The sequence below is a fragment of the Arvicanthis niloticus genome, chromosome 4 (genome assembly GCF_011762505.2).
Source record: "Arvicanthis niloticus isolate mArvNil1 chromosome 4, mArvNil1.pat.X, whole genome shotgun sequence".
NCBI lineage: Eukaryota > Metazoa > Chordata > Mammalia > Rodentia > Muridae > Arvicanthis > Arvicanthis niloticus.
The window spans coordinates 82,874,569-82,899,202 of NC_047661.1; the positions used below are offsets into that span (position 1 = coordinate 82,874,569).

The window sequence follows — 24,634 nt, forward strand, 5'->3', positions numbered from 1 at the left end:
TTTCAGAAGCTGAAAAGGCAATCTACCAAGTACAAGGCAGACAAAATATATCCTACAACTGTGGCTCAGAGGCCCAAGAATATCAAGAAAAACAGATACAAGGATATTTTGCCCTGTAAGTTCAATTTCTTCCTGCAAACTTGTATATCCTTTCAATTTTAACTCTCCTCCTCCACTTTTTAACCAAATACTTGTTCTTAATCTTGGAATACTGTGCTGGAAAATTAATTATACTATTTATGACTGTAAAAAAAAAGTTCATTCATTTTATTACTTGTTCACGTAGACTTATCCCTCTGGGTAAGAGTTCTCAGTTACACCGTCTCTTTCTCTCTCATTCTAGATGATCACAGCCTGGTAGAGCTGTCTCTGTTAACTTCTGATGAGGACTCCAGTTATATCAATGCCAGCTTTATTAAGGTAGACTGAAGAGATAAAAACATCCCATATTTTTCTGAGCACCTGAAACAGGGCATGAGGAGAAGACTAGGGAGAAGAGGGTGCTGTCTGCACTCATTTCAGGTGAATTATGTTCCCCTTTAGGGTGTCTATGGACCCAGGGCTTATATTGCCACCCAGGGTCCTTTATCTACAACTCTGCTGGACTTCTGGAGGATGATCTGGGAATACCGTGTCTTGGTGAGTGCATAATTGCTTCTGGTACTTCAGTAGAGAAGGCAGGATGCCAGGGAGAAACCGAGCAGATTTCCCAGCTGTTAAAAGCAGCTCTTTTCTTCTGGCTTGATGAAACTTCAGAGCACAGGTAACTTTTATCAATTTTACAATGAACTCTTGTTTACATGAACGAAAGCTGGCAGCTTGACAGGTTCTCTCGGTTGCAAGAATTGAGCTGACTAGAGAAAGGGAAGCGGGAACAAAGGAAGGAAGAGTAAAAGGGGTTCATATGTCCTTGGGGTTTCTTTTTGGGTTAAAAGGCAAAGCCAACAGAGAAACAATGCTTAATTCACTCTGGCTGCGGGACTCATGCAGGACTGTCCTCTCTAGCGCTGTACACATGTTTGCGTTTTTGTTTCCTGCCTCTAGGTCATTGTAATGGCATGTATGGAGTTTGAAATGGGAAAGGTGAGTTGCTGTCTAGTACTGGTTGACCTAAAGATAAAGGAAAAAAAAGATGGTGGTGGGGTGGGAGGCAGGGGCAGTTATGACAGAACTTTGCTTATGTGTATCTGGAAAAACCATACCATACCACGTGATCACCTCTGAGAACCCCTTCTATCCATTTCCCCTCATAGCTCCTGTGCTATACAGTTAAAGAAAGGAAAGGAGAAAAGAATACCATTTCCTTTCTGACAATCAGATGCTTTAACTGCCCCTCAGAGACTCTGCCCCTCAGAGACTCACCTTGGGCTGCAGCACCACACACAGCCATCAAGTCCTTGCCAAGGACTGCATGGTGGGGGGAGTCAATACTTTTATTTTAATCTGTATAATCACATAAGCTATTGAAAACTTTATTTTGGGGTATGTGAAAGTTTTTCAAATATAAGCATGATTTACTATATAAAACATTTCCAGTGAAAATTTAGTATTCTACTTAAGATGTGTGATATATATAAAATATGCATAGGATTTTAATTTTTACTAAAACAACAGGGCAAGCAAATATACACTATTATTGTACACTGGATTACATGTTAAATATTTTGGTATTTTGGGCTAAAATATGTTTCACCTATATTAATTTCAAATTGTGGGATTAGAAATTTTAAACCTAAACATGTGACTGCACTGCTGTCCACTGTTGCTATCCTGAGTTGGGAATCGAAGGAATCTGGCACTTAACTGGTGCAGCTGTGTTAGTCAACAATTTCAGATTTCTCTCTCTCTCTCTTTCTTTTTCTGAGATACTGAAAATAGGTCAACAATGGCTATGTCTACCTTTTCAGGCTCTTGGAAGTCTGTAATTCAGACATCCTTTAATGTCTGTCTTTATCCTTTGGAGATTCCCCATCACGCTGGTGGAGCTGAAGTCCAAGGTGGTTAGCTGTGTCTAACCTAAGATGAAGAACACAGAGCTGCTTCTGAATGAGGGAGTGGGTTTCATTTTGTAGGAGGGATTAGACTATGTGGGAAACCATTACCTTCTCTTTTATGCAACAGAAAAAGTGTGAGCGTTATTGGGCTGAGCCAGGAGAAACACAGCTGCAATTTGGCCCCTTTTCCATATCCTGTGTGAGTATAATATGTTTCTATTATGGCTAGGCAAGGCCTCCAGGATCTACTTTTTTTAGAAAGCATGCCTTTGAAATTGCTAATAATTTAATCTTCTCCTTAGGAAGCTGAGAAAAAGAAATCTGATTATAAAATCAGGACTCTGAAGGCCAAGTTCAATAGTGTAAGTACAGAGCAGAAAAAAATGAAGTGAAGAGATGAGACAGGTAACTGTGTGTGTATGTGTGAGACTCAGGCTGGGCATGGAGCCATGGGCAGAGTCAGGGTCTTTGATGTCTTGGGAAAGTCTTTATTCATAAGTGACTCTGCCCCTAATCTGTTTCACACTGTGCCACACATAAAAACTGATATTGGTAATATATTGATATATTATATGAACAGTGGTTAGACACTAGGGACCAACTTGATGCTTTAGACTCTACCCTGCCTTGCTAAAAGGCAAGGGGATTCAATATATCAACATGTCTGTGACCTATTTGGGACACTCTAAGGAAGACTTGGTTTGGACTATTTTCGTATCTACTTCCTTTTGTGTGGGTGGGGTTGTTAGGGATAAGATAAGGGAAAACATCCTCATATTTCATAAAGCTTGAGAGCTATATAGAAGAAAGCAGAAAACAATTTTTTAAAGGCTATAGGTGGTGCTTAATCTTTTGGGAGGATGAGGTGGAATTCTAACCTCAAATTCTTCTCTTATTCTGGTTAATTTTTAAAAATAGGAAACACGCATTATTTACCAGTTTCATTATAAGAACTGGCCAGACCATGATGTGCCTTCATCTATAGACCCCATTCTTCAGCTCATCTGGGATATGCGTTGTTATCAAGAAGATGATTGTGTTCCTATATGTGTTCATTGCAGGTAAGATGCTGTGAATGAGCCTTCTACAGAGAACAAAAACAACAACAGCAGCAACAACAACAGAATAAATGAGGGTCTGGCTAGGATGCAATTCAGAGAGAAAGTCAATAGTTGAAACAATCTATTATAAATCCAACTGGTACATTAAACTGATATCTTTAATTCTTATTGTGTGTGTGTATGCACATATGTGCACCCATGTGCGTGTGTCACAGCTTACATATGGAGATACAAACAAACCTTGGGGATGTTGTCTCCTTCTACTTGTGGGTTCTGGGGCTTGAACTCGGACCTTTAGGTAAAGGCATCAAGAGCTATTACTCACCAAGACATTTGCTGGGTCTAAACTTTCTCTCAAGTTACTTATGAGCATTGGTTCTGGGAATTCTTGTGAGAAGCTGTCAACATGTGCCTGAGGTCCATTGTGGCATAATAAAGCATGTTCTGGGACATGGTAGGATTTGAAGTTTCGTTTTCTCTCTCCTCAAATCTGCAATGGAATTTCGCAGCCATTGTCTGTTATCTCTGTCAGCAAGTGCACATGCTATGATCTTCCGTTTCAGTGCCGGCTGCGGAAGGACAGGTGTCATTTGTGCTGTTGATTATACATGGATGTTGCTGAAAGATGGGGTGAGTTTCCCAGCAAGCACTTCCTATTTTCTTGCTGTGTGCATCTGGGTTGCAGAAGTTCCACTCCTCAGGACACCTTCACAACTCATCTTTTCTTATGAAGTGGGTCACTTGTAAATAGACGCTGTCATATAATTTAATTGGCTCCTCGGTTGGTGGTTCTTAAAGTGTGGTCCCAGAGGGAAGGGATAGAGCTCAATAATAGTGTACTTGTCTTGTGACAGAAGGCCACATGTTTGATCCCCACATGACAAAGTATGATTCTCTAGGGTCAATATTATCTGAGAATGTGTTAGAAATATAAATAAAAATCCTGCCCTAATGGTGAATCTAGAAAGTTTGGGGGATGTGAGCCAGCAAGCTCTCTGGGTGAGTCTGAGAAATGCCAGTGTTTGAGAACTTTTGCCCTGAATTGCGTATTTCCCCTTCCTTTATTCAAATTGCTTTAGCAGATGGATTCAACTTACCAAAATCAAGCTTTGTGTGTTATTGTCTTGAAATTTCTCTCTCTCTCTCCCTCTCTCTCCCTCTCTCTCTCTCTCTCTCTCTCTCTCTCTCTCTCTCTCTCTCTCTCTCTCTGTGTTTGCATTGGTATGTGTGTGTAGGGTGGATATGTGTTTGTGTGGATGTGCATGTGGAGGACAGAGATTCATATTAGAGTCTCCCTCAATTGTCTTTTATTTTATTTTTTGAGACAGGGTCTCTACTGAATCTTGACTTGGATAGGCTTGCTGGCCAGTGAGCTCCAGGGATCCACTTGTCTCTCTAAGTACTGGGGCTTCGGTCATGCCTGGCTTTTATGTAGGTGCTGAGGATCTGAACTCATGTCCTCGTGCTTATGTGGCATGCCCTTTACCAACTGATCTATCTCCCTATCTCCCTAGTGTGCTTCTCTCTCTCTCTCTCTCTCTCTCTCTCTCTCTCTCTCTCCCTCCATATGTACATATATACATGTACATATGTACATATGTACATATGTATATATGTATATTTTGAGACAGGGTTTTTCTGTATAGCTCCCTAGTTGTCCTGGAACTTGCTCTGTAGACCAGGCTGGCCTCAAACTCAGAAATCCACCTGCCTCTGCCTCCCAAGTGCTGGGATTAAAGGCATGCGCCACCACTGCCCGGCTGGCACAAAACCTTTAATCACAACACCTGCCAGTTGTTTAGAATTTTAAACATTTTATTTGCATATGTATTTTACACACTTGTATGTCTATATGCCTTGTGTGTGCCTAGTGCCTACAGAGGTCAGCAGAGGGCATCAGATCCCTTGGAACTATAGTTATAGACAGTTAAGATGCCAAGGGGTGTTAGAAATGGAACATAGGTTCTCTGGACCAGCCAGTGCTCTTTACTGTGAACTATCTCCCAGTCCCTAGAAATCAGTTTTTATGTCTGTTAGAAAATTTCTAAAGTACTTTATCTTATAAAAGCTCAAATGACTTATCTACTGAGCCTTATCTTTGTGGTATAGACATCTGATCACCCTGTGTAAAATCGTTCTGAATTATATCAATCAGCTTTTTCTGAGACAATACCAGCTTCTGAATTGGTGGTTCTCAACCTATGGGTCAGGACCTCTCTGGGGGAGGGTGTCTAATGACTCTTTCATAGGGATCACCTAAAATCATAAGAAAACCAGATATTATAATTGATAATAGCAAAATTACAGTTATGAAGTAGCAATGAAAATTATTTTATGGTTGGGGACACCACAACATGAGGAACTGTATTAAAGGGTCACAGCATCAGAAAGGTTGAGAACCACTGCTCTAAATCATGGTGAAAATGATAAGTAACTATACTGGTTTTCAAAATGCATCCTTGGGGCTGGAGATATGGCCCAGAGGTTAAGAGCACTTCCTGCCCTTGCAGACATTTGGTTCCCAGCACCCATATATCAGTTTATAACCATCAATAACTCTGGGTACAAGGGATCCAGTGCCCTCTTCTATCCTTGGTGGGTACCAGGCACTAAAGTGGTGCATATATATGCAAACATTTATATACATAAAATAAAACACATATTTTGTAGTGCATGCTAGGAATATAGTTCAGTTGGTAGAATAGTTAGAAAATAATGAACCATGCTTTACTTTTGATCTATGTAAATCTGGAAAATGGAAATGGCGACGGATGCCTGCAATGCTAGCACTTGGTAGGTGGAGGAAATTGAAAGTCATCCTTGGCTACATTACAAGTTTAAAGCTAGCGTGGTCTATGTGAAATGCCTTCAGAAAGAAAGAAATACAGGGAGGGAGGGAAGTGGGTGGGAAGCACTTTTCTTGGTGTTTGTATTAGAAGAGTAGATAATCCTAGGAGCACAAGACTAGGAGAAAGCGGCATGATTTGTTAGCAAAAAGATAAAATAATCATTTTTCTCTTTGGTTTGACAGATAATTCCTAAGAACTTCAGTGTTTTTAATTTGATTCAAGAAATGCGAACTCAGAGGCCTTCGCTAGTTCAAACTCAGGTACAGACTGTGGCAAACCGATGACAGCAAGTGTCTGAGTCTTGCTGCGTGTCTGTGTTTATGGTGAGACCTCCCAAAGTGGCTGAGTGTACAGGAGTGAGACGACTTTACTATGTTCTTCTCTAGCTCTGAATATCCAGTGTTTTCTCGTAGCCCTGCTCCTCGGTCAGGTTATTTTCAACCCTCATAGTTTACTGTCTATAACACTATTTCTTGCTTACAAAGGAAACTGAAAAAAAATCCAATGAATTTGACTTATTAGAAACAACTAACTAATGTCATAAGTTAACTTGAAATTTTATAGCTACAAATGCTTCTCTGAAGCCAGGGAAAATCAGGGATCTGTCATTTCTACTTCAAGAGGTGATTTAATTTCTGTTAGAAAGCAAGGAAACTGAAGTTGGAAGGAGCATATGCCTCATATGGAGGTGGCTACTGTCACCATTTCCCTACTGTTCCCTTCTCTATGGACACACTCTAAAAACAGAGCTACACAACGAGCCGGCAGTATGTCCTACCACCTTTGAACCCACCCTGGATTGACCACACTTGTTCATTGCGCTAGGAATAGTCTTCCTTTTAATTCTAAGCCCAAATCTCTCATTGCCTATAGTATTAATTTTACACATACTTATACACCAGTAATTTCCCTCAAATGTATACATTTATACATCTTTAAGATAGAACTTAATTTATCCACTCATTCATTCAGTTTTTTTTTTGGTTTTTTTTTTTTTTTGGTTTTTCGAGACAGGGTTTCTCTGTTTAGTCCTGGCTGTCCTGGAACTCACTCTGTAGACCAGGCTGGCCTCGAACTCAGAAATCCGCCTGCCTCTGCCTCCCAAGTGCTGGGATTAAAGGCGTGCGCCACCACTGCCCGGCTATTCATTCAGTTTTTATTGATATTTATTATGTGCAAGGCATTTTGTGTATTTGTTTTTAGAAATTATACTTAAGTAGAAAGATCCTGAAGTGCTTCAAGTCCCTTATAAATGAACTTGCACATAAATTTAGAGATAAAGCAGTTCACAGTGGCAGTTTTAATATTTTAATGTTCAAGTTGTGAATGAAGGGAAAAACTGAAGAGCTACTAATACAAAAGCATCTGCTTGGCCCACACAGGTTTTCCACAAATAGGTTGTGGAAAAAATAATTTTTCATATGTTGTCTGTAGGTGTTTTCTATATTCAACCTAAGAGGGGAAAGTTTATGTGAAGTGGAAGCCAGCTTGGAAGGAAGGCAGTGCTTATAAATACACAGACACAGCAGTGGGCACACAGCCTTGTTACATGAATTCAGCACTAAACTCACAGACAATACCCCATTTCAGAAAATCCCGACTCTCTCTGGCCTAGTTTTAGGAATTCAAAAGTAACTGGAGAAGCTTTCATATCTAACATTGTTAATGACTAGCTAAATGACTCTAATAGTTGTAGCTGATTCTTCCAACACTGCCTAACAGTGGTCTAGCCAAATGGTGCTTCCTGTTTGAGTCCCATTCTCATTCATAGTCTTTGTCTTTGTCTCTCTGTCTCTGTCTCTGTCTCTCTCTGACAAGGTCTGACTTTCATACCCCCACCTGGCTTAGAATTCACCACTGAGGACTAGGCTGGCCTTGAAGTTGCAGCAATCCTCCTGCCTCAGCTTCCTGAGTGCTGGGATTACAGAAACAAACCACAATGGCTGGCTACTTTTTTGCCTTTTTTTTTTTTTTTTTTTTTTTTTAAATTATAGCATTCAAAGACTATGCTGGGTAATATAGATGCTGCATTGTTCTCTTGCTAAAAATATCTTTGAAATGTGCTTTATTTAAATAGGGTTGTAAAGTCTCAGAGGAAGTGCTTTAGGAAAAAGAAAGGCCAAAATGAAGTAAAAAAGCCATAAGCCTTGTAACACACCGTAAGAGTAGATGTCTCATTTCTCTGCTCTGAATCCATTTGTAACCACTGATTTCTAACCTTTATCCAGTGGTTTACTTTTTTTTTTTTTTTTTGCTACTACAAAAATTTCAGCAGCTTGATCTGAATACACTAAGTCAGACAATTCAGATTTTAAGCAGCATGCCAGGAAATACTTCTGAATGGCCTTGGACAAACTGAATGTAAAAACAGACATAATAGCCTTCCTACTTCATTGAGCAATTCTGAAGGCCAACTTAGAGAATACATATTGAGGCTATCAATTCATTTACCAACCAGTACTTGATAATTTTTTCATAAATACAGGTGATTTCAGAAGGCGGCTATCATCCTTGCAGCCATCTTGAGCCATATACCCTGACAAGAGACTTGTTTTCGCTGGACGGTGGTGGCGCTCGCCTTTAGTCCCAGCACTTGGGAGGCAGAGGCAGGCAGATTTCTGAGTTTGAGGCCAGCCTGGTCTACAGAGTAAGTTCCAGGCCAGCCAGGGCTATACAGAGAAACCATGTCTCGAAAAACAAACAAACAAACGAAGCCCAAAAAACAAAACAAAAAAAACAAAAAAAAAAAAAAGAGAGAGAGAGACTTGTTTTCAACAGCCTACAACAACTGAGCACACTCTGATAACATCTTGTTTTATATACCCAGGATTTTCCCTTGGCTGTGTGTGACTTAAAGGCGTGACTTAAGAAGTGAGACTTATAAAAGGCGAGAGGCAGACAGTAGAGGGGACTGGAAACTTGGAACTTGGAGGCACTAGGGACTAGGAACTAGGGACTAGGAACTAGAGACTTGGGACTTGGACTAGGACAAGGGACTTGGAAAGAGAGAAGAAGAGAGACTTGAGAATAAACGGGACTGAATCACACTTCTGTCTCCATTCATCGTGTCTGCCCTCACTGTCTCTCTTGCTGAACCCTGACCCGTGGACCAGAGCAGCAGTACAAGCTGGGACAATTTAGTTCCCAAAGCTTGGGGCAGTGCAGGCTCTAACAATTTTTGCCCCCAAGCTTTTGTCAGTGTGGGTTCCAACATTTGGCAGAGTGGTCCCTGGGTCCCCGACAATTTACTAAAAATGCACCTAGGGTAACATATGGCTCAGCGGTTAGGAACACTGACTATTCTTCCAGAGGTTCTGAGTTCAATTCTCAGCAACCACATGGTGACTCATAACCATCTTGTAAAGTAATCAGATGCCCTCTTCTGGTGTGTCTGAAGACAGCTACAATGTACTCATATACATAAAATAAATATTTCTAAAAAAATGCCAGCAAAGAAAACAGAGAGATGAAAGATAAGTTAAAAAGTAGAGTTAGCATATGAAAGAAGCATGCCATTAAATCCTTGTGGATTAGCTAGAGTTAATGTAAAATAAGTGCTTCTCATAGTCTAAAAGTATACACAAACCTGCCATAGGCCTCACACACGGCATACGGCACTGCTCCTGAGTTAGTGATGTATGTTGATGCGTGTTTCCATTTTGAAATAGGCTTCTGTAATTCACCTGATGTTTTGATTTTCTTCGTTTTCTGGGCTTGTGATACTCTGCAGGAACAATACGAACTGGTCTACAGTGCCGTGTTAGAACTGCTGAAGAGGCACATGGATATCATCTCTGATAATCACTTTGGAAGAGAGGTAACATTTAAATTACATATTATTTTTACCCATATGTTTTTTACCAAAGGCTTTCAGATTATTTGCCAGAATTGTGTTTAGTCACAGCTGAATTGGAATGTCAGACCCTGTCTCAAAGAATAAAAAAAAAAAAAAAAAAAAAAAAAAAACAAAGCAAAATTGAATATATTGTGAGTTCATTGCTAACCTGGTCTACAGAGTGAGTGCCAGGACAGCCAAGATCTCCAGACTCATCCATGTTGTCAAAAATAACAAAATATCATTTTAAAATGATACTCTAAATTGAACATAGAGCCTTGTGAATGCCAAATAATTGCTTTAGCACTGAGATGTATCACCAGCTCTGTTTTTCAACTTCTAAGTTTTGAGATAGTTTTGTTAAGTTGTCCAGACTGGCCTTAAACTGAGCCTCCTAAGCTGAAATTACAAGCCTGTATCACAATGCCTGGCACTGTGTGTGTGTGTGTGTGTGTGTGTGTGTGTGTGTGTGTGTGTGACTGTACCTGGCACTGTGTGTATATGTGTAATAGGTGTGCACTCACCACTGCAGTTGCACATAGGGGCCAGAGGTTAACATCAGGATGTTTCCTCAGCTGCTTTTCCACCTTACGTTTCTGAGGCGCATGTCTCACTGAAATTACAACTCTTTATTTTTTACTAGATTGGCTAGCCAGCCAGCCCTCTCTCCCCTGGATATGTCTACCTGTTCCCATCTTCAGTACTGGGGTTATAAGTCCATCATACTTATATGAGCTTTCTGGGGGTCTAAACACAGACCCTCTCCCAGGCCCTTATTTCCTTCTTTTTAAAGGGGGTAATAATATTCCATTGTGAATACATGCCACATTTTCTCTATCTATTCATCTATGGATGGACACCTAGGTTGACTCCATAATTTGTTCATTGTGAATAACGCCACAATAAACCTCATTTCTACTATAAATGCCAGAAATTGAATTAATTTCATTTCCCCTATAAATGCCAGAAATTGACCTGATAAATTATATGGTAGTTCTGTTTTTCACTTTTTTAAAATTTATTTTTATTGGATATTTTATTTACATTTCAGATGCCATTCCCTTTCCCCATTTCCCCTCCCTAGAAAACCCCTATCCCATGCCCCCTTCTTCTTTTTGCTTTTATACAATTTTTTAAAAGTTAACCAAAGGCTTTATAAGTTTGGTAATGCTCAATATCAATCACAAGTGTAACCTAATACCCAACCTAGATATATCAACTATCTTTGACTGGTGGAGACATGTGAACATCTGCCTCCATGTCTGTCCCACCCTCTCTTTCTCATCACCTAGCTCCTCCTCTCCTTCTCCTCTCCTTAAACCTCCTCCTCTCTTTACTCCTCCTCTTCCTCTCTGTACTCCTCCCACCTTAGCTCCTCCTACATATCACCCTTCCTGTTAAAATAAAACTTTTCTCTCAAAATACAGTTAGAGCATAACTATACCAATTTATGTCGGTAAGGTGCAAGATAGACCTAATACCCAATCCATCATTTTGTTGACTAAGCAGAACCTCTGTCATCTCTCCTAAATAAAAGACTTAGTTCTGAGCCTGGCTTTTTTTTTTCTTGGCTTTAATGAATGTCAGCTGAAAACCATCCTCTCAAATCTTTTCTCTCAAAGTAAATAGCAAGGATTTGCTATGAGACTTTAAGTTTTCAACCCCATCAGAAATCCAGAATGACTGAGTTAACTGAAATTATGGGAAGCACAAAGCATAGCTTCTAAAACTTAGCCAATTTATAGAGACTGCTGAACACCTGGACAGTCCTTATACTACAGAACGTTGGAGCATCTGATCTTCAGCCTTCTGGCCCAGGATCATCTGACAGACCTAGTGATGCAGAATTATTAAGGGCTGATTACTCTGTCTTGGAAGATATAATCAGTCGACTATTCTGCAAGTGTGTCCTTTTCTGGACAGTGATTTGTCTGTAGATGGAAAGAGGCAACTCTTGCCTAGTGGCTGTCTCACCACAATTGGAATAACTCCAAAGATGCTCAATTTCTTCTTAGAATCCAAGACAGGAAGCTGTCAGTAGCAGACAGGTCTCTAATCAAAATGAACATTAATACAGAAATGTTTGTAATATCAATTCTGTGGATATCTGATGTTTTGAAAACCAACTATCCATGTAAGGTAATCTGGACTGTTGTCTGTTAACTCCTCTCAGCTATTTCTAAGGAAAATATAGAAAACACCCTAACAATAAATTCAAAGCCATGAATTTGCTATAGGCCCTTAAATCACAGTCTAACCATCTCAAATAAGTTAAAAAAGTTAAAGAAGGACTGGGTCTAAGCCTTGTATTCCTAAATGTGTTATACAGGCACAATGCCTATGATAGTAACAATATTCATCTCACTTTTATATTAATAAGAAGCTCGTACCAATGAAAACCTTAATTTTGAAATCAAAGTAAATTTTGTACCATTTAAGAAATTATAACTTCATCTTAATAACAATTATACATATTTCTACCAGTAGGTTATGGCTATTCAATAAATCCTAGCTAATCCTTCCTGTTCTACCAAAACCAATACTTTTCCCTAAAAAGACAGCCCAATATTAACCACCTCAGTTCCCAAGCCCAAGGAATAGGGGTGCCAACTCTTCATTAACTTCTTCAAGCTGATTATGGGTGTTGAGATATTAGAAGAGGGGCAGGGGGGAAGAATAAATTGATAAGCCTCTAATGCTGTGTCTTCACTGCATCCAGCTGGAATTCCAGGACATCAGAGGTTCGAGCAGGTCTGCTAAGCTTGTTTGATGAGTAGATACACCGAGGCTATGTATTCTGCAATATACAATTCTCAAAACAAATTTTGGTATCAAGATAATTTTTTGTTTGAATTCTGGAATCTAGTCTTCTGGCAGCCATCCTCTGTCATGTCTAATCCATATAATTCTGGGAGTTTCTATGAGGGTGTGCTCCCACCATCCTCCCATTTTCGCCTTCCTGCTCTCAAATGTCCCAACATTAGGGAATCCAAACTTTCAGGCACCAAGGCCCTCCACTTCCACTGATGCCTAACCCCTTACCCCATTACCCTCCTCCAATTATGATGAGGGTGTGCTCCCAACATTCTCTCATTTCCCGCCTCCCTGCTCTTGCAATTCCCCAACACTAGGGAATCCAAACTTTCAGGTACCAAGGCTGTCCACTTCCACTGATACCTGGCAAGCCCACCCTCAACTACCTATACAGGTGGAGCCATGAGTCCCTCCCTTTGTGTTCTCAGGCTAGAAATTTTAGAATGGCTACTCCAGCTTGTTTCTTAGGACCATTTGCTTGAAAAATTGTTTTCCAGCCTTTTACTCTAAGGTAGAGTCTGTCTTTGCACTGAGGTGGGTTTCCTGTATGCCGCAAAATGCTGGGTTCTGTTTATGTATCCAGTTCATTAGCCTATGTCTTTTAATTGGGGCATTGAGTCCATTGATGTTAAGAGATATTAAGGAACAGTAATTGTTGCTTATTAGAGGTGAAGTTATCTTTGTGTGGCTATCTTCTTTTGGATTTATTGGAAGAGGGTTACTTTCTTGCTCTTTCTAGGGTATATTTTCCCTCCTTGTATTGGAGCTTTCCTGCTATTATCCTTTGTAGTGCTGGGTTTGTGGAAAGATATTGTATAAATTTGGTTTTGTCGTGGAATATCTTGGTTTCTCCATCTATGGTAATTGAGAGTTTTGCTGGGTATAGTAGCCTGGGCTGGCATTTGTGTTCTCTAGGGTCTGTATGACATCTGTCCAGCATCTTCTAGCTTTTATAGTATCTGCTGAGAAGTCTGGTGTAATTCTGACAGGTTTGCCTTTAAATGTTACTTGGTCTTTTTCCCTTACTACATTTAATATTCTTTCTTTGTTTTGTGCACTTGGTGTTGTGATTATTATGTGACGGGAGGTATTTCTTTTCTGGTCTAGTCTATTTGGCGTTCTATAGGCTTCTTGTATGTTTATAGGCATCTCGTTCTTTAGATTAGGGAAGTTTCTTCTGTAATTTTGTTGAAGATATTTATTGGCCCTTTAAGTTGGGAATCTTCACTCTCATCTATACCTATAATCCTTAGGTTTGGTCTTCTCATTATGTCCTGGATTTTCTGGATATTTTGTGTTAAGAACTTTTTGCATTTTGTGTTTTCTTTGACAGTTGTGTCAATATTTTCTATGGTATCTTCCACACCTGAGATTCTCTCTTCTATCTCTTGTATTCTGTTGGTGATGCTTGTGCCTATGACTCCTGATTTCTTTCCTAGGTTTTCTATCTCCAGGGTAGTCTCCCTTTGTGATTTCTTGATTGTTTCTACTTCCATTTTTATGTCCTGGATGGTTTTGTTCAATTCCTTCACCTGTTTGGTTGTGTTCTCTTATAATTCTTTAAGGAATTTTTGTGTTTCCACTTTAAGGGCTTCTACCTGTTTACCTGTGTTTTCCTCAAATTCTTTGAGAGTATTATTTATGTTCTTCTTAAAGTCCTCTATCCTCATCATTAGAAGGGATTTTAAATCTGAATCTTGCTTTCCTAGTAATACGGGGAATTCAGGACTTTCTTGTGTGGGAGAACTAGGTTCTAATGATGCCAAGTACCCTGGGTTGCTGATGCTTATGTTCTTGTGCTTGCTTTTTGCCATCTGTATCTCCTTAGTGCTACCTGCCATGTCTCTGACTGTAGCCTGTCTTTCCTATTATCTTGGTTGTATCAGAACTGTGTGGGGTGGATGTTACTACTGGGGTAAGAGCTGGGGCCCAAAATCTGCTCAGTGCTCAGGCTCAGACAGGATGCTGCCCAGGTTAGAGCTCTAGGAGCCCCGATCTGCTCAGTGCTCTGGCCCAGACTGGAAGAAACCAGTGCTCCAGGTCAGGAGTGACTTCCTGGGTCCTTGTGGATCTCAGTTACTCCCTGTTTGGGGCAGATGTTGCTGTCTGCTTACCTAAGATACTGCCCGGGTTAGAGCTCCTGGGAGCCCCGCTTCCTCTGGCTTCTGTGTGATTGGGGCAGAGCTGCTCAGACTGGAAGGCTGTTTTTCACTTTTTGAGGGACCACTGTACTGATTTTTCATAATACCTATTTCACAACATTTCCACCAACAGTATATAAATGTGCTGTTCTCCTATTCTTACTAATGTTGATCTGTTGCTTGCCAATTGTTGCTTACCAACAATTATCTATCTGCCCTCCACCTCAGTTTTGGGGATTAATCCCAGGGAGGGACTCTTTAATTTCTATTATTCATTCAATTGCCTTACTACTTAATTTCTATTTATATTTACTATTAGTTCCTTAACCGGTTTTTGTTTGGTATCTCCAAGATTTTAACCATTCTATCTAGGTTATTCAAGTTGTTAGTATGCAATTTATGTGGTACTTCTATGCAGTTGTTTATAGTATTTTATTTTTTTTGTTTCCACAGATTGTTAGTAATATCCATATTTTCATCTTGTGTGTGAGGGTGCATGTGTACATATGTGAGTGGGTTGATGTTCATAAGCACATGTATGCATGGAAAGGTCAGAGGTCAACTTCAGGTGTCATCCTCAGGAGCCATAAACCTTGTCACTGAGTAAACCTCAGGTCCCTGAGTAGGCTAGTCTAGCTACCAGGAAGCCCCAGGGGTCCTCCGTCTCTGCCTCTCTAGTACTGGGATTTCAGGTGTGTTAGGCCCTGCCAAATTTGTTTTTTGTTTATTGAGGGGCCTATTCTAGGAATTGAACTTAAGTACTTTACCAAATAAATATACTATTGATCCAGTTCTTGCATTTTTACCTTTGAGTAATAAATTAAATTTTTTCCTTGATGTAGCTAAAGCCTTATCAGTTTTGTTGGTCTTTTTAATTTATTCACTTTATCCGTTTTTTCTATTCTCTAGTTCATTTATCTCTGCTTTAATCTTTAATATCTCCTTGTTGTTGCTAAGTTTGAGATTGATTTTAGTCTCCCTCCACCTAGTTCCTTAAAATGTAAAGTTATGCTGTTCATTTGAGATCTTTCTTTATAAAGCAAGTATATCACTTATTTTATATCAACTCATGCAAGCTAAATAAACATTAATTTATATTTTTATTAATTCTTTATTACAATATATTTTGATTATTTTACCCTGGCTTCTCCCCCTAATTCTTCCCAGAACTACCACCCATCTCTCTACCCCTTCCTGATTTCATGGCCTCTTCTTAAAAAAAGAACCCACCAACTCTAGTTTGTGCTGCTAATATACTCATGGGTGTGGGGCCAATCACTGCAGTAAGGTTGACTTACCAGGGGTCAACCTTAATAAAGTCCTGACTCCCCCTTCCCCAGAAGCCATCAACTGTCATAGCAACTCAATTAAGAGTGAGTATTATTGAGCCCATCCCCCATTCCCCATACATGTTTGAGTGTCAACTGGCTTAGTTTTATGGAGGTCTTTTTTTTTTTTCTTTTTTTTATAAAGATGTATTTATTTTATGTGAATACACTGCTGCTGTCTTCATGTACACCAGAAGAGGGCATCAGATCCCATTACAGATGGTGGTAAGCCACCATGTAGTTGCTAAGAATTGAACTGAGGACCTCTGGAAGAGCAGTCAGTGCTCTTAACCTCTGAGCCATCTCTCCAACCCTCTGAGCAATCTCTCCAGCCCCTATGGAGGTCTTATACAGGCAAGACCACTGCTTGATTTCATGAGTGAAGTAGTCTTGTCATGTCCAGAATACAGTTTCAGTCTAGTCCTCCCTGACCTTTCTGTTCCCTTTTCCATGGTGGTTCCTGTGCCTTGTGGGGGATGAGTTGGGGGGGGGGGTGTGGGGTGTGAGTATTACTTCCCAGTCTTCCAAATATGAAAACATTTCATTGACATTGCTTCATGAAAAACAAGACAAAACAAAACAAAACAAACAAACAAACAAAAAACCCAAACAAGCAAAAACCTCTGACATTTCTTTTGAAGATTCAAGCAGAATGCTCAATTCCTGAACAAATTCTCACTATAGAAGCTGACTCTTTTCCTCTGGATTTTCCAAAAAGGTGAGTAAATTTTGCTTATCTAAATGTGCCTAAAGGATGAAATCTCATGTTCCAGTTACTATGCTACTGGAAGAGACCTCTTCTCGGTATGGCGTCATCATTCTCTCCTTTTGTTTCAGTGCCATGAGAGATGCGAAAATAACAAACCCACAGAGCAAGCAAGGGCCTGAGGCGGAGAGCGCCCAAGTGTCTTCCTTTGGCCTTAGGACTTCTAAGATAAGTGCCAAGGAAGAGTTGATTTTGCACTCGGCTAAATCAAGCCCTTCTTTGGACTGGTTAGAGCTAAACTGCGGGTGTAGCAACGAGGCTGTCATAACCAGGAATGGGCAGGCAAGGGCTTCTCCAGTCATGGGAGAGCCCCTTCAGAAGTATCAAAGTCTAGATTTCGGTTCCATGTTGTTTGGGTCGTGTCCCAGTGCTCTGCCCGTAAACGCGGTGGGCAGGTGTCACAATTCAAAGGGGCCAGTAAAACGGACCAAATCAACTCCTTTTGAACTGATTCAGCAGAGAAAAACAGACCAGTTAGCCGTGGAAGACGGTTCTTCATGCTTGGAATCTCAACTGCATGAGCATTGTCTCATGGAGGTACAAAGAACGGCTCATGCTTCTTCAGAAGAACTGAATTATTCACTGCCGCGTGCCTGTGAGCGCCCGACGTGTGATGCCACTTGTGTACCGCAGCACAGCCCCGGCGCTCTGAGAGGGCATTTGTGCATGTCTTTAGCAGAAGATCCTTATTTTTCGTCATCCCCTCCAAATAGTGCTGATTCTAAGATGTCTTTTGATCTGCCTGAGAAACAAGATGGAGCCACTTCTGGGGCTCTGTTGCCAGCCTCTTCTTCAACCTCCTTTTCTTATTACAACCCACACGATTCTTTACCTGCGAGCACTCTGACCAGCTTTTCCCCACCATTAAACCAAGAGACAGCTATAGAAAGTAAGTTATTTTTTAAAATTTGTTTGTTTTGGATCTTGCCTGGTTTCCATTAAATATTCTGGCTTCTTCTCACCCTAGCCCCCCCCTCCTCCTCCTCCTCCTCCTCTTCCTCCTCCTCCTTCTCCTCCTCCACCTCCTCCCCCTCCTCCTCCTCTTCCTCCTCTTCATGTTCTTCGTCCTCCTCCTTTTCGTCCTGCTCCTCCTATTCCTCCTCCTCCTCCTTTTCCTCCTCCTCCTCCTCCTCTTCCTCCTCCACCTCCTCCACCTCCTCCTTTTCCTCCTCCTCCTTTTCCTCCTCCTCCTCCTCCTTTTCCTCCTCCTCCTCCTCCTTTTCCTTTTCCTCCTCCTCCTCCTTTTCCTCCTCCTCCTCCTTTTCCTCCTCCTCCTCCTTTTCCTCCTCCTCCTCCTCCTCTTCCTCCTCCACCTCCTCCACCTCCTCCTTTTCCTCCTCCTCCTTTTCCTCCTCCTCCTTTTCCTCCTCCTCCTTCTCCTCCTCCTCTTCCTCTTCCTCCTCCTCCTCTTCCTCCTCCTCCTCTTCTTCCTCCTCAAAATAAATAAGTTCTGGGAGTGTTTTGATGATGTCCTAAATAAATTGATGATAACAGTACTGCAGTCAGTCAGATCTGGGGACCCATCTATGCCAACAGGAAGGCTTCAAACATGGCCAATCCTTATTCCAGACTTGTTTACCAAAAGCCCATAATTTACCTTTAACATGCAGAAGGAGCTTCCCAAGCACAGAGGGAAAGCTTATCAACAGCACTGCGTGGTCACAGTCACCCAGAAATATTTGTTACACACTTATGTGTCTGTAATGAGTTGAACACATTGTTAAGCATTGAATTCTTTTCCTGTAGAAGTGGGAAGGGGGGGGGGCTGATATCCTGTACTTTTGCAGTGTCTAAGTAGATAAGAATGTGTTTAGTATTGTGTGACTGTTTTTAATCTTTTAATACATTTATATTTATCTCTTATAATTCTAGATTTTATACATATCAGATATACTGATTTAGCTGAGTAGTTAGAAATAGTGAACATACTGTTAGAGATTATTATAGAGTTCTTCTTTCTTTGCCTTTTTCTTTTTAGTAAAGTGGATTAAACTTAGTGCCTCATGCACGTCAGGCAGGTTTTTAAGTTGAATCTGCAGCCCCAATAATTTGATGTTGAAGATGAAGGAAGCAAAGAGCAAGTTTAATTCTCTTAGGCATATCACAAGATAATCCATGGAGAGCATTTACTTAGGAAGCATAGAGACGTATTGCTCTATAACATTATGAGATGCTTTTCTTTCTTTCTTTTCTTTTCTTTTTTTTTTTTTTTTTTATGTCATGGAGCTTGAATCCAGTCAGCTAGGAAAGAGCTCTGTAACTGAGTTATAACCCAGCCCATGTCTCTTTCTTTTCTCTTTTCTTGATTTAGATAAGGTTACTACCCAAGCTGACCTGGATTTCATAGAGGTCAGGCTGATCTACAACTCACAGCAGTCCTGATTCTGATTCCCAGTTGCTGGGATTAGTTTCTCTCTCTCTCTCTCTCTCTCTCTCTCTCTCTCTCTCTCTCTCTCTCTCTCTCTATCTATCTATCTGTGTGTGTGTGTGTGTGTGTGTGTGTGTGTACACATGTGTAGGTATACATGTGTAGACCAAATGAAGATCTCATGTGAATTTCTCTATCACTCTCTACCTTTTGACCTTATGATGAGGTCTTGCTGAACTCAGAGCTCACCTCTCACTGTCCTGCTCCAGGCTGATGACTAGCAAGCCCTTGTCTCTGCCCCTGCTCCTCCAGTGCTGGGTTACAGGCACAAGGGCTACTCAGGCTTTGTGTGTGGATGCTGGGGATCTGGACTCAGGTGTTCATCCTCACACGGCAAACATTCTTACCCACTAAGCCATCTCCCCAGCCCCAAGTGTTTTTGGTTTTTCCTATTTTAGTTTTTTTCTTAGAAAGGGTCTCATGTAGCTCAGGCTGGCTTCAGATTCTCTACATAAACAAGAATGACTTTGAACTCTTAATGATAAATATGTGCTATTAAAATCTAGCAAGTTTGATAGATGAAAATTATTTGTGGCAAAAAAAATTTTTTATCTAGTTCTGAGAAGGTTCTTCTTTAGTCTAATTCTTTTGCAGTTTAATCATTAAAATTTAAGAAATTTTGTTTTTGTGTGTGTGTGACTGTGTGTGTGTGTGTGTGTGTGTGTGTGTGTGTGTGTGTGTGTAGGTCCGAGGTGACTTGCAAAAGTGAGGTTTTTCCTTCTACCATGTGATCATGGGAATTTAACTAAGCTTTTCAGGCTTAGTAGCAGCAAGTACTTTACCCGTTGAGCCACTTCACCATCTAATGTTTTCTTTTTATAAATAGCCATAATACTTTAGACTTCTTAAAGCATCAAAAATAACAAGTTATTTTCATATTGTAGCAAAGTTGACACACCTGCCATCTGGTGGCAGTTTCTTATATGGCATGTAAAATGTTTGCAAATTCTGAGTATTACTAGACAGAAAAGCCTGCCCGAGGTCTCCAGTCCACTTCCATTCCCAGAAGTTTCTTCCTCTTCCTTGATAAACTATGTCTACTTTTGAAACACACATCTATATTTTTGGGTTATGTATGGAAAAAAGAAAGGATATTTTGTTTTTGTTTGTTAAGAGAAGGTTTCTCTGTGTAGCCCTTGCTGTCCTGAAACTCACTCTATAGACCTGGCTGGCCTGGAATTCAGAGAACCAATCCACCTGCTTCTGCCTCTCAAGTGCTAGGATTAAATGCATGTGCCACCACTATCTAGCAAAAAAGGATTTTTAGAAACATCTCCTGCATAAATGAATGCTTAGCCGATGAAAATGTTCTATTGTGAATTCAATGGAAATCAAAAGGAAAGAGTTGTGTAGAAGATAATCCAAGCCATCCTAACAGCAACTCCATCAAAACATGTGGGCACACTTAAACCTTTACATCCAGTAAAGAATTTCAAAGGATAAAACTTTACTAATTTATTCTTTTTCCTAGAGTAAGCAAATACAAATCTGTTAAATTTATATTTAGGATTAGATTAGAATGTAAGAATCTCCTTTATTCTCATCAAAAATCACAATTATATTTCTGTTGCTTGGATAGCTACTTCTTCAAGGACAGATGATGAAATCCCCCCACCACTCCCTGAACGGACACCGGAGTCTTTTATTGTAGTTGAGGAAGCCGGTGAGTACAGTTCAGTAAGTATGAAGTGTGTGTCCCTTCTCAGGTCCCCTCAGCACTCTGTCTGCTGCTGCTGAGCATCCATCTGCCTCCTCTAAAAACAACCTCCTTCCTAAGAGCTTGCCATATTTGCTTTCTTGTAGGAGAGCCCTCACCAAGTGTTACCGAATCCTTACCTCTGCTGGTAACATTTGGAGCATCACTGGAATGCAGTGGGACATCTGAACTGAAGATCCACGACTCTGTGGAGTTTCCACCAAGCAAGGTTTATAACTTCTTCTCTGACTCAACTCGTTTGTGTTCAACAGACTATAGTTTTATTCTACACATTTAATTTTTTTTAGACATATTTATTTTATTTTAGGTGTAAGAATGTTTTGCCTGTATATATATATCTATGTACCACATGTGTATCTTGTGCCTGTAGAAGTCAAAAGAGGGCATGGGATCTTCTGGAACTGGAGTTGGGGAGGGTTGTGAGCTACCATGTGAGTCTGGGAACTGAATCTAGGTCCCCTGCCAGAGCAACAAATGCTCTAAATGTTTCCTTATTCTAGAAGAGAAAAAAAATTTGTGTTCCTGATAATCTGTTATACATTTCTATATATTCTTTGAACCAACTATATGAGTATATGTATTGGTTTCAGAGACCAAAAAATTAGAAGTTTCTACAAGGCGGTGGATGTGGCTTGGTGTTAAGCATTTGTCTAGTACTGTAAGACTCTAGGTTTAATCCCCAGTACTGAATTTAAAAAATGGCTCTTATAATTGTAATGCTGGGAATTACAATGTTAATATACTGTTGTTACGATTACAATTAAAAGTATGCATACACATAATGGTCTTTTTCTTAATTCACATAGCAAAGAACAATTAGCCCTTTTCAGTATCATAAAGTAATTACAATTTCAACAACTTATCTCCATATAAATTTTTAGGGCAATGTTCTAAATTATGAAAAAAATAATTCAGAAGGGGATCAATTTAGAACTAATTTCCATATGATATAAAACTATAGAAATCACTGTAAGGGTTTAGGGTTCCTTTTTATAATTTAGCACAGTTACAGATTAAGAAATACTGCTGTCACTATAGTTATGTGAACTATAATTTTAAAAAGTTATTTATTGCTTTGAGCTTGTTTTTGTACATATTATTCTTTCACTTTTTTCCTATTTAGAATGTGAAACTCCGAAGTTCCAAATCAGGTAAAGACTTCTCTTGCCTTTAGATGACATTTAGTCCTAAGGACTTGTGTTGTAAGAACAGCTTGTTAGTAATTCATGTCAGGGGGATTCATGGTTTCTGTAATAGCTTCTGCTATCTTGACTTATTTTCAGCTTTCCCAAACTAACAATGTTTGTTTTATCATGGGCAAAGTAAAGGCATGACTCTTTAAAAAAATTATTTCAAATAGAATATTTTAAAATTCAAATAGTCAAAACAATCTTGTGTAAAAAAACAAAATGAAACAAACGAACAAACAAACAAACAAACAAGAACAAAAAAAGCAGAAAACTATACTACCCGACTTCCAACTACACAAGCCAGAGAAACAAGAATAGTGAGGTAGCAACATGAAAAGAGACACCCAAAACAGAACTGGATAAATATCTCAGAAGTAAACCCACATGTACTCCTATAGACAACCAACTCTTGACAAAGATGCTATGAACATACATGAGAAAAATGATAGGGTTTTCAACAAATGACTCTGAAAATTTGATATCTACATGTATAACAAAGGTTGGCTTCAACCTCTCACCAGTCTCAGAAACAACCCAACATCTACTAAAGATTTAATTATAAGTCCTGAAACTATGACATGCCAGAAGAGAAACTTCAGGACTTTGGAATTGGTGAGAACTTTTTTGAACAAGAGATTAAAACAAAACAAACAAAAACTCAACAACAACAACAAAACACAAGGAAATAAAAGTAAGAATAGACAAGTGAAATTATTCTAAATAAACGGCCTCACACAACAAAGGCAACAGTCTTTGCCTTTAACTTTGAAAACCTTTGTGTATTATGCATCTGACAAGCACAGCTATGCTCAACATTTTTTTTAGATTTATTTATTTATGTATATGAGTACACTGTTGTTGTTTTTAGACACACCAGGAAGAAAAAGGCATTGGATCCCATTACAGATGGTTATGAGCCACCATGTGGTTGCTGGGAATTGAACTCAGGACCTCTGGAAGAGCAGCCAGTGCTCTTAACCACTGAGCCATCTCTCCAGCCCCTCAACATTTCTTTAGTGACTCAAATTTTATTTTATTTTTTTAGTGTGTGTGTGTGTGTGTGTCCGTCTGTCTGTCTTCTTGCCAGGGTTTCTCTGTGTAGTTCTGGCTGTCCTGCAGCTTGCTTTGTAGACCAGGTTAGCTTTGAAATCAGAGATCTGTCTGCTTCTGCAGTCAGGAAGCAAAGGAAGATAAATGCTGATGCCCAGCTAGCCTTTTCCTTTTTATTCATTCTGAAACCCCAGCACATGGAATAGTGCACACCACAGTTAGGGTATTTCCCGCTGTTAAGGCCTAGGTAAAATATTAAGGCCTAGATAAAATGTTAAGGCCTAGATAACAGTTACTTGGCTAGCCTGCCATTATAAAGAAATTTCCTCATATGTCTCTGTGGTTACTAAGGAACTTTCTAAGGCCAAGATTGATTACATATTTTGTTATGTTCTGTGCCCTTGGAAACCAATCACACTAAAAGTCAATAAGACTGTATTATATAGTTACCCACAATAAGCTTGGACCTGAACCAACCACCAACAGTACTTCCTATACCTCTACATAAACTTTTATGGTATAAGCTGCCCTTGAGATAAATCCCAACATAAAAGAGACACCTGCACCGATATAAGAAACTATTTGGAATAATACTTTTATTTTGAGTATTAGTCCAGTAAAGTTTAAGTTCCCAAGATTTCCCTGGAAATTGACATCCTACTTGGCAGAAAAAGTCATGTACATGGATAACTAACATCCTAGTTGGCAAGTTAAGACATGAATGTTAGACAAGTCTCATCCTGGTAGACAAGTTAGGACATGAATATTAGACAAAGCAAGTCCCCTGCTGCAGTTGAATACTATGGGACCAATGGGAGCAAGATAAATGAATAACAAAGACATGTTCCTAAGGAAATCCCCTATCCCTATTGGTGAAATAACTTGGCACAAATGTTTGTGGTTTGGGGGCTTAAAAGTCTTGTAGGATCTTAACTCAGGGTCATGGCTCAGTTCCTGAATTTGGACCATGGCCCTGGTTGACCAGTATGTATGCTCAATAAACTATCCCTGTCTGACTGAGATCAGTGACCATGTAGTTTGTGAGGCAATTCCTGGACCTCAGCACCTCCTCAGTTAGATCACCATTCTTTAACAGGCATACCCAAAGATTCATTTCCATGGAGACTCTAAATACCATCAAGTTGACAATCAAGACTAATTATCACAGTTCGACCCCATGCTACCTGGACACCTAAACATTACTTTGGAGACATCTCCTTTCCCCTCTTTATACCCATGGGCTCATTCTCATCTCATAAGGCAAAATACATTAAGTCCAACTTCAAAGTTCCCACATATAGGGTCCAATTCCTTTTGATCAAACCACTACCCTTCTCAAGAATGTTCCCATGATCTTTAACAGTTCTAATATTCTTTATAACAGTATGTTCAGAGTCTTTTCTGAGGCTCAGGCACTCTTAATTATAGGCCACTATAATACATACATACATACATACATAC

The 24,634-nt window shown here is 39.9% G+C and overlaps 1 protein-coding gene across 2 annotated transcripts in view; it reads left to right on the forward strand.

Moving 5' to 3' along the window:
- Window positions 1–24,634, forward strand: part of Ptpn22 (protein tyrosine phosphatase non-receptor type 22) — a 58,974-nt gene that overhangs the window by 16,909 nt on the left and 17,431 nt on the right. Inside the window, exons 3-17 of one of the 2 annotated variants that reach the window (XR_013109997.1) lie at window positions 7–115; window positions 344–420; window positions 544–639; window positions 1,045–1,083; window positions 2,122–2,193; window positions 2,297–2,356; window positions 2,913–3,055; window positions 3,619–3,685; window positions 6,087–6,164; window positions 9,635–9,721; window positions 16,664–16,740; window positions 16,860–17,677; window positions 20,796–20,893; window positions 21,020–21,141; window positions 22,057–22,084. Coding sequence is in view for 1 of the 2 variants with exons in the window: in XM_034500633.2 (XP_034356524.2) it covers window positions 7–115; window positions 344–420; window positions 544–639; window positions 1,045–1,083; window positions 2,122–2,193; window positions 2,297–2,356; window positions 2,913–3,055; window positions 3,619–3,685; window positions 6,087–6,164; window positions 9,635–9,721; window positions 16,664–16,740; window positions 16,860–17,677; window positions 20,796–20,879; window positions 21,020–21,141; window positions 22,057–22,084 (1,957 nt within the window). In the remaining variant the exon portion in view is untranslated. The remainder of the gene's footprint in view (window positions 1–6; window positions 116–343; window positions 421–543; window positions 640–1,044; window positions 1,084–2,121; window positions 2,194–2,296; window positions 2,357–2,912; window positions 3,056–3,618; window positions 3,686–6,086; window positions 6,165–9,634; window positions 9,722–16,663; window positions 16,741–16,859; window positions 17,678–20,795; window positions 20,894–21,019; window positions 21,142–22,056; window positions 22,085–24,634) is intronic. The other variant, XM_034500633.2, reaches the window with a different exon arrangement.